The 11,041-nt window shown below is 30.0% G+C and overlaps 1 protein-coding gene across 1 annotated transcript; it reads left to right on the plus strand.

Moving 5' to 3' along the window:
- Window positions 1-5,371: 5,371 nt before the first annotated feature.
- LOC111715125 (neural/ectodermal development factor IMP-L2) lies at window positions 5,372-9,879 on the plus strand (the record flags this gene model as incomplete). Its single annotated transcript, XM_023490390.1, is given in 7 exon segments — window positions 5,372-5,491; window positions 5,858-6,021; window positions 6,125-6,200; window positions 6,651-6,718; window positions 7,058-7,138; window positions 8,527-8,659; window positions 9,736-9,879. Coding segments are annotated over 7 exon segments (686 nt in total), but the record flags the coding sequence as incomplete, so codon positions are not given.
- Between the last annotated feature and the right edge of the window lie 1,162 nt (window positions 9,880-11,041).

An 11,041-nucleotide genomic window follows, 5' to 3' on the forward strand; every position in this document is an offset into this window, starting at 1 on the left:
AGGGATAAGAAATCAAAGTTTATGGCAAAAACTCAATTCCTTTAGGCACGGGGTGCAACCTTTTGACGTTTATATGTTACAGACAAACAGACAAGCAAAATATAAAATAAAAATTGATAATTTTGGAATTAGAACTTAGACTACGTTGGACCGCTCATAGATACTTCTTAGCGATATCTTCTTTGGGTTTCTAATTCCAAAAAATCTTTTTTTATACAAGCTTTGGTTCCGTCATATATCATTACCATATAATCAAACATTTAGGCTTCTTTCTGATATTGAGGTGTTCAACATGGAGACTAAAATATGGAGAAAAATAAACAATATGATAGAAGCGGTTTCAGGGCCTGGTGTACATGTATACAAATATCAAATGATTGTATTTGGAGGAAAAGCCAAACAAGTTTTTGATGGAAAAAATTGGAAATATGCTGATAATTCCATAGAGAACATACTTGAACATGGGGTGTCAGTTCCAGTTCAGTGTCCAATATTTTATCCAGTTTAATTAAATAAAAAATACATACAGTGAAACCCTTAATAACGAATACATCGGAAGAATATATCAAATGTCGTCTTGACAATTTTTCAATGAGTTTTATACTATATTACGTAAATTTCAGTATTTGCGAAAATTAATAAATAGCCATGAATATGCAGGAACAGTTTTAAAGAGTTCCATATTATCATTTAATTAAAAAACTAAATATCTGCAACATTCCATTATCAGAAAGTGAAGAATACGACATTTGATGAATTCTTTCGATGTATTCGTTATTAAGGGTTTCACTGTATATACCATTTTATTTGTGCTAGTTTTCATTTTAGCTTTAAGGAACTATAAAACACTCACCCCAAACCTTGAATTTATAATCCTTATATGTTGGCAACCTTATGGTGAAAATCTTTGATGATTCCAACTTTGACGAATTGATATGGCAGAATTCAAGTTTGAAATATCTAAGTTCTATAACATCAGGTTAAAAAAATATATGGATTAGCAAATTAGAATTTGTGGGAAGTGTACAGTTCCTTGGTTTTTTATTAAAAATCTTGCTTTAACATCAATTTTCTAAATTGTGTTCATTTAATATATTTGTGTCTTAAATAATGTTCTGACATAGCAAAAGATGGCTACTAAAATCACAAAAATATTATTTGTGTAGATGTATATCTGTATAAATATAATAAGTTTATTATATCATTTATTATAAATTTATATTAATTTTATCAATATTATTACCCAAGAAACATTTAAACCGACAAATAGTTACGATGGCGAAGATTTCGGATAAATAATTCTCGACTTTTTATATTCCACATCGACATGTAAAACGTCAGAGACTAAATGCTTGAAGGGTATCATTTTAAATAGTTAGTTTTATTATTTATCTTTAAAATTGTCAACGAATATGAAATTTTTGTAAACAAATTTTAAAAAATTCCCTTTTTAAAAAACTCCTTTTAGATCCATATTGCTAGGAACCGTTATTGGAGAAACTCTGATTCCTTTTATCCAGAAAGTGTTATACTTGAATACCGGAATCTTGTTTCTTTAATGACTCAAGGTTATGAATGCCCTTGTTTCCGCTAATAATGGAATCTAATTTCAAAGTATGATGGTATGTTTGGTATGTGTTTACAGTGTGGGTTCTGAGGGGGAAAAAGGATAGATTGCAGTTTTTTCATCTTACTTGAAACAAAACTTCTGGGGAAAAATTACTTTCAAGGAAATATAAACATCTGTTTTTTAATTCTAAATCATTTATAAATTAATAATTTTTGAAAGATTTTTTTTAACATTTTAAGGGATCAAATACAAAGAAATTAATATGTAACAGTTAACAGTTAGAAAAACTAAGTTAACAAACAGGTTTATCATTAACCGTTTTTTTTACTATAGCCAGACCTCACTCCTTACTGTTTGGCAAGTTGGTTAACGAGAGTTGTACTTCTATATAATCAATGATTTTGAGGTTTAATTTTTAGAAAATACATAAGTTGCCATTTCCATTTTCATGATCAGTTAATTTCTTTCATAACCGATTTGAAGATTTTAAAGATCAGTCAAATTTTTTGGAGGGTTGAGGGGGGACTTCCATTTTTATTGTATAATATTATTTTTTAACCCTCCCCCCCCAAAAAAATAAAAAAAACAGCCTCACAATACAATACAAATGCATGATATTTCTCACTTAGATCTAAGCTTCTGCGGACAATTGAGTCCAATGTTTATTCACTGATAATGGTTTCACTTAGTGGCAAAACTTAATGAATTTGGTCTGATTTGAACACGCTTTGTAAAGAGGTTCCTCGTGAATATGGGAAAAGAAAATAAAAACTAAGGAACCTGAGATCTTCATAAAGTTGATGGATGGTTGAGAATAAAAGTTAACAGTGGATTCTATATTTATCTTCTCCAAACCCTTGAGAAAAGAGAGTTCTTATAATAATACTTCGGGGTGTAATAAAACCATAGAGCTATACATCTAGTAGGGTATAATGTATTGTAACCATAGAGCTGTAAATCTAGTAGAGGTAGAGTGGTGTGTAACTAGAGAGCTGTAAATCTAGCAGAGGTAGAGTGTAGTGTAAACACAGAGCTGTAAATCTTTTAGAGATTATCGGGTGTGATATAACCATTGAGCATAATCAAAAATGGTTAAAAATTTTGATAAAATCAAAATATGTGGCAAAAGTTAAGCTGTTCAGTGGAAAATTTGAATCAAACACAATTAAGTTAGGCCATTTTCGATAATAACTTTATTATTTACATTTGTTGAATGATATTGATTTTTTGCAGATCTGTTGCCAATAAAATAATGTTTTAAAAATGTAAAATTTGATTTTGCTTTTTCACATTTTATAAATGAAAAAAAATTGCACTTTGACTTGACTAAGAAGATTACGTAAAAAATAGGTTTTGATAAAAAAAAACTAAAGCTCATAAACCCAGTCCATATTTAAAAGTTTTTTTCCGGACTAAAATCATTGTTTGGAACTCTTTTCTTTCGGTTTTTATGAATCTTTTTTTGATGACATTCAATCACTGTTTTCTTCTGAATTCTGCAAATATTTATGTCTTCTGTCTTATGTCATATATATTCTCCAAGAAGACCAATTTGCATTCATTCAGTTTCTTTAACTTTTTTTTATAAAATTGAACGTACTTTTAAAATTTAAGATTCCTTGCTTCCTGATTCCTGAATGATTCTAGACGATATTTATCAGGATTCCTTCCTGTGTCGTAGAAAGGAAAATGAATGAAATAAAATGAATAAATGTTCTTTCATTTCTCCGTAGTATTTGTTTGTAGTATAACTAGAACTGCTAACTAGAAAATCAAAAAAGAAAAAAAACGGTCGTTAACGAACATTAATGATCGATAACGACCTACCTGCAATAACGAAATAACAAAAAAAAATCAACAAAAAATCAATGCTGCCTTGATAAAGACTTATGTTAATCAAATATCTTTATAAAATTTACATAATTGAGTAAAAACTGAATTATGTCCCAACAAATAAGACATTAAATTTTACTGTTTGAATTGGGAGATTTTTGCAGTTTGCCAATTATTTAGCAAAAAAAGGAAACTGAATTATGTCCCAACAAATAAGACATTAAATTTTACTGTTTGAATTAGGAGATTTTTGCAGTTTGCCAATTATTTAGCAAAAAAAGGATAAAGAAACATGGCTTTTTCAAATTTAAAACCACGACTTACATAAAGTGAGCATTGAAATTCCTAATTTTGCACAAAATCTAAAGTGCAACGTTATGATTGACGCTATTAGATGTACCTAACTAGTTTATAATGTTAATGTTGATTTTCTGTAAACAACCCAAAGTCAGAGTTGTGTAATACATAAATCATATTTTTTATTATTGGTTCCTTAATAGACAATAATACAAAAAATGATGCTTTTTTTCTACAACTAAGTCCTATCGTGCTGGTAATTATATTATTGAAACACGCTGACTTTTGATTTAAATACTAGAAAATTTGTTCCGGATTCCGCAAGTATTTAATGAATAGTTTTAGTTGTCATTTAAATAGATACTCTATTTCAGATATATTTTCCGCGAACACTCCCTTTAAAAATCCCATCCGTGCAGGGAGTAAGGAATAGAAGGGAGACATAACTGACGCGGTTCGCCCTACCATATGATTATACATGCTTTGCATGAGAAATATTCAGAATAGGTTATTGTATACGCGGTATAATTGTACATCAGACAAATATTTCTTATTCAAATTAAGTACCGTATGCAAAGCATGTATAATCATATGGTAGAGCGAACCGCGTCAATTATATCTCCCTTCTATTCCTTACTCCCTGCATCCGTGGAATTCTGCCTTTAATTGACTAACTAAAACCACCTGTCAAAGACGGAAAAAATGTTGTCAAAAGTAAGCGTTAAGAGGTGAAGCAACTTAAGATAAACCCTAATCCAATTGGTATTGATTGCAAACAGATATTTTTCGATCCGATGTTTCTTGTTTCAGTGAACAGAAATAAATTTCCCATTCAGGNCTATGCATCTATGCATAGACTTGTATTTAGTGTTGTTGGAACGATTTATGTACGGATATTTCGTGAGTATCTAAATCATTTGGGGGTTTCATAGATCCGACGTTTCATAGATAATCACGTTTTTAGATAGGAAAGAACTAAGTCCCTTTTCCAGTAAATAATTTTAACTTTTAACTGTTGCTCTTAAAGTCGGCCATTTTAAATCATTTCAAATGCCGGATTTTTCTTTTCGAATTTGCGCTATTTTCCAGGAATTTTCTTCTCCACTTTTGATATTCCCAAAACCTTCCCTGCAGGGTCATGTGAGGTCCCATTCAAAATTTGGGTCCGATCGGTTTAGCCGTTTAGACGTTTATTGGATACAAACAAACAAACAAACAGACAGACAAACCAAATTTATAAACAGGCGCTAAAATTCTGAGGAGTTTTAATATGAGCCGACGATCACCGAGTGAAACGTAGCGAGCAAGGCGGAGGGTTGCAAGGGGGGCAGAGCTCCCCTTGCGTAGATTTTTTTTGTGGTTTTTTGTAGTAAAACTAGTAATTTTAGATTGAATTTTATGTTATGTAGAATATTTTTTTATCTTTTAACAACGTAAGTAATAATTTTAGCTTGAACTTAATGTTACAGTGAAAATTCGATTTTCCCTGAATTGATACACAGAAAGTTTTTATCTCAAATTTTACAATGTTGGGTGACATTAAATGTTGATAATTTCGATATATATTATATACAAAACAATGTTGCGGGATAAGTTAGTACATAAAATATTTAATTCTAATCTAATCATTATGACTTTAAAGATGATTTATCTAAGATTGATTGTTTTTAGTAAATGTATTGGTGGAAGGAGGATCTAATGGTGTGTCGGCTGAAGATGAAAAATATGAGTTCGCAAGCAAGGTTTGGATTGTAAACAAACTCCCAAAGTTTACAGAGGCTAAAAAAGAAGGTTTGAAATTATTTAAGATAATACAACTGCAATGACACCATTTTTTATTACTATAATTATTCATCAAAGGGATCAAATGAATTGAATCTTAGCCTCAAACTCTATATTTTTCCAACCCAGTGTCGTAGAACTTAAACATTATAAACTATGATGGATAAGATAAAAAAAGTCTTAGTTTGACAAATGAAAGGTTTACCCTACAACGCCTTTTTAAGGGTCCGTGGAAACTGTTTGTATGAAGCTCTCAGTCTCTTTGCTACACCTTTTATCTTAAGTGGACATTTTCATAAAACAATTTTAACCTAAAATTCCGTTGAATTGTTGTTAAAATTCTTGTTCTTCTGAAACAAAATCTTTGGTATTAAGGTTTTGCTTTGAGTTGCACGGCCGCTGGATCCCCTGTTCCGACCATTCAGTGGTACAAAGACGATCTGCCGCTTTTACAAAATGGCGTCGAAATCCATGAACCGATGGGACAAATGGGAGAGATCAAATCCGAAATAGTTTTTCCTTCTATTTCAAGAGCTCAGGTATAGTAAAACATGCATTTTTTACTTTTTAAGAAATCGTTTGGGATTAGGCTATATTTAAATTTGGGGTTTGACGAAAGCTTTGTTAAACATTACTGTTTAGAGTGGTGTGTATCGGTGTGTAGCAGTGTCAGGAAACCGGGAAGATCACACAGAAACTTTAGTTTATGATTTCCAAGGTATGAAACTGTTTTTTTAAATTAAGCAAAATCTGTTTAACTTTTATATATATAACTCTCCTAAAAGTATACAGAGAGAGAGTGGCGGAGAGAGAGTTAATAAAAAGAAAATACGAGGCCTGACCTGCCGCCAATTTTTTTCTGATTGACTTTATTAACACATAGAAATTAATAGGATATCATGGAATAGAAACCAATAAAAAATAAATAGCTTACATTGACAAAGTTTACTGAATTACATAGAAAGATTTTGAATAATACATTATGAATGATTTGTGTATGTTTAGTTATTTATTGGCAATATCTTGGTTTGTTTTTTTAAATCTTTAAGGTTTTTGGAATTTTTGAAGGTTCCACAAAAATAATTGCAAAAAAAATTTGTAGTACCTTTAAAAGTCTTTGTAAAACGCTGTCATCAAAAAATATTTAAAATTTTTTTGTATTTTTTAGGTTATAGAAGACACAATCAAGGAATATTTTCCTTTATGCCACATCTTCAGTATTCACCAAACCACTCGGTAAACAATCGTAATAATAATACCAACTATTGATAATATATCCAGCGCCAAATCATCGAGACCTTCTGATTTTAGTATACCTTTTTTCTGTACATTTTTTCATTGATTTTACCAGATTTCCGGTTTTTTATGTTATATTATGTCCCCGGAATCAAAACTTTTTTTTTTGTAAATCTGCAGGAGTAACAAGTTATTAGTATTTTTTTTGCTCGAAAGAATAAAATAATTCCGGACTTTTGTGGATAAATCCAGGGTAGAGATAACGAGACAGATTCAAGCACATTGTCCTAAAATTGTCGTCAAAAAATCGCCATTGTTTTTACCTCTAAATTATTCTAGACTGAGCCAACCATTGTCACCTGGACTTCTCTTGTGATGGGCGATCAAGGCCGGCCGGTCAAACTCCTCTGTGATGTTCAGGTAAACATAATAATCAACTTTCACCAATTTAAACTAAAAAGGTCAAACTTGGATTGTTATTTTATTCCTGTTTAAGCAGTTTTTTTCTTAAACCAATCCGGGACCGAATTTAAGGAATTTGAATTGCCCACCGCCGGTTAAAATTTTAATCACTGCCGATTCGAATTTGAACCAGGTGATTCAAATTTGAGCCGGCAATAGGTAGTTTAGCGACGTAGCTCAAAATCATTTAATTCGGTCCTTGAATCGGGAAGCAACATATCAAGCCCAAATGAGGCGTTATTAATATTAGTAAAATATCACAGAGTGTTTGATAGGTCGATTTGACTTCGTTCAATAACATTAAAATTTCTTCGAACAGATGCAAATAACGATATCAAATTGTTCAGAATCATAGAAACAACAAATAATGGTTTTATAAAACTATTTAGATAACAATTTAGATAAAGAGAATACAGAAAGAAACTGTAAGAGTTGAAGATGAATAAAAATTTTGATGATAGAAAGGATAGAAATAAAAGAGACAATGAACTGTATATTAAAGAATTCTCATATACTTTTAACATGGACCTGCATTATGAATATATAAGTTTTTAAATTAGCGGTATTCAATGAAGATTGGTTTATACCAAAAAACCCTCAGGTTTATCATTGAATCCAATGGAGGTTTAAAGAAATTGAGTCTTTAAAACAAACTCTGATTTTCTAATTCCTATAGTTGTGACAACCCAATGTTGTATCTACCTTAGGTATTTCAAACTATGAATTCTATTGCATCAAATAATCAAAGTTTGAAATATCAAAATATCAGGTGGAAAAGATTAGAAAATTTAAGTTTTTGACAAAAATTCAATTCCTTTCCATAGGTTCTAATTTTTCTAAAAGCTGTTGTTAAAATATGCATCTATTTTTGATTAAATTTATTGTTATTTTTTATCATGAATAAAAACAAATTTTCGGACATTTATTATCAGGTTCTATACACAGTTTTCAAACTTTGCTAAATTAAATGGCGTAACAATAAATGCGTCATTTCAAAAGAGCCTCAATTCTGATGGATGAATATTGGACACCTATGGACAAATGGAAAGCATGGATGATTTATTAGTTTAAAATGAACGGAACAAAATCGTTATTTACAAGTCACTATAACAAACACTGGATGTAGGGGGGATTGATTTTGGACTTTTTTGGAAATCAGCTAGCAGCTATTGATAAAAAAATACATATATATATATATGGATTTTATCTTTATAAACACAAAACCTTTCATTAAATGGAAAGAAACGGAAATTCATTGATTTAAAACGAACGGTTAACTAACGGCTGAAAAAGAACAAATGTACCCATTTTCCATTTCAAATATTTATTCCCTAATTCCTGTTTAGAGTGATATAAAGGGAAACGTGAAATGGGAGGATGGGAATGGAAATGAGATATCTCAAGGTCCTACTCTACTTATACCAGACCTCAAATGGGAGAATATGGGAGGATACACCTGTACATACAGTACAACAGAAGGTATAATAATGTACTGCAAATAATTTTTTTATCATAAAGGAATTGATTCTTTGTCACAAACTATGATTTTCTAATCTCTATATCTTTGTAATCCAATGCCATAAACCTTAGATATTTCAAACTATGAATTCTGTTAGATGAAAAAAATCTAAGTTTGAAATATCAAAGGTTTGCACCATCAGGTGGAAAAATATAGGTATTAGAAAATCCGAGTTTGTTACAAAGACTCAATTCCTTTCCAATACAACTAGAACGAGATCAAAGGCGTATACAAAAATCGCTGGTGAAACTGAAAAACACCTTTAAAGTGTTGTTTCTGGAATTCCACATATTTAATAATTTTGCATCCTTTTAGCCCATTTTCCCCACATCTTGATGTGTAGTGTGAAAGCTTATTGAATAAAAATTACCAAAAACCATTATTTCTTACTTTCTGTCTGGTTTTCAGTGCTATAATCATCGTATTTAACATTTAGTATCATTGACAGTTGTTACATGAGTTGGATAGTGGGACTTGAGATATTGTGATACCGGTTTTTTAATTATGAAGTATCGCTTGGTGGTTTTAATCTTTGTAAAACTATGCCATGCAAATGTTTGGAAATAAATCAGTCAAAGCAAATAAAAATGACACAATATTTGCAAAATTTTATGTTAAAAGAAAGAAATCATTTTAAAGTTTTCTGTTTATCACCGTATACAACTTTGCAAAGGAACTGAGTTTTTGTCACAAACTCAAATTATCTAATCCCTATATCTTTACAATCTGATGATATAAACCTTTGTTATTTCAAACTTAGATTGTTAGATCTAACAGAATTCATAGTTTGAAATATCAAAGGTCTACGACATTGGGTAGCAAAGATAAAGAGATTAGAAAAGTAGAGTTTGTTACAAAAACTCAAATCCTTTGTTAAGCTCTAAAGTTGCATAATTCAATCACTGTGAATATGCATGAAGTTTACATCATGAGTTCAAATTTTGATTGATCATAAATACCACTGCATCTTCTTGTTTGCTAGTGTACATTAAACATGAACATCGTTACTAGACTATAATAATTGTTTTCGTTATAGGTAAGAGGGAAAAAAGTATGTTTGTCTATCCACTCCTACCCTGAAAATAAGAAACCTATGACTTGAAAGACGGCATTAAAGCAAAATTTGATTTGAATCGATTTGATGTAAATTCTAAATTATTAAATAAATATAATTCATCTATCTATGTTTTGAAGTGGAGAAAGTGTAGAACATTTATTTTAAGCGTGTTATTAAAAAATGCACGTCTTTAAGTTTCGACTAATGTATCTAATATTTAAAACCAACTGTTTTGAATTTATTTTAAAAGTGTAGCCCCCCCCCCCTCACTAGAAGATCCTATTAATAATAATAGAAGATCATTAATAAAAATAGAAGATCCTACTAATAATAATAGAAGATCTTATTATTAATAATAGAAGATTCTATTAATAATGATAGAATATCCTATAAATAATAATAGAAGATCTTATTAATAATAATAGAAAATTCTGTTAATTATAATAGAAGCTCTTATTAATAATGATAGAATATCCTATAAATAATAATAGAAGATCCTATAAATAATAATAGAAGATCCTGTTAATAATAATAGAAGATCTTATTAATAATAATAGAAGATCCAATTAATAATAATTGAAGATCCTATTAATAATAATGGAATATCCTATTAATAATAATGGAATATCCTGTTAACAATAATAGAAGATCCTATTAATAATAATAAAATATCCTATTAGTAGCAATAATAACTGTAAAATTTTTACGGTGAACTAGAGGTCCTGGCTAAAAGTGTAGTGAGTCCTAATTTTAAAACTACATTTTAACTATAAAATGTAGATTTTTTTGTTGTTGCTTTTTCATACTTTTTGTTGGGCTATGCACTTTCAATATTTTAGTATATAAGGTGTTTTTCGCTATTATTGGACATCTAATTTAACGTATTGTACTGCCCGTTGTTCTGCCGAGTTCCCCACTCAAAATTAGAATTTTAAAGAAGAAAAAATTCAATTTATTTTACCCCATGTTTAGACCCAGGGTACCCATGGGTTCTCTCAAAAATTGATAGCCCATTTGGTCCCCTTGGTAGTTTTTTTCTTATTCTATAGCGTGAAGGACTGCAGAATCATTAAACTTTATTGTTTTCTGCTATAAATAATTTGTGTATAGATTTATAATGGTTCTGATAAGAAATTGGAACACTTGAACCGAATTATTCAATTAATAAAATCCCTTTTGCTAGCTGTATGGTATCATGATGTAAAGCATTATAAATCAGAATTTATCAAGGAATGGTTTGATCTCTTCCCTGTTACATGTTCTTGATATAATATATTGTTGATTT

This window comes from Eurytemora carolleeae, unplaced genomic scaffold (assembly GCF_000591075.1).
Source record: "Eurytemora carolleeae unplaced genomic scaffold, Eaff_2.0 scaffold1667, whole genome shotgun sequence".
Taxonomy (NCBI): Eukaryota; Metazoa; Arthropoda; class Copepoda; order Calanoida; family Temoridae; genus Eurytemora; species Eurytemora carolleeae.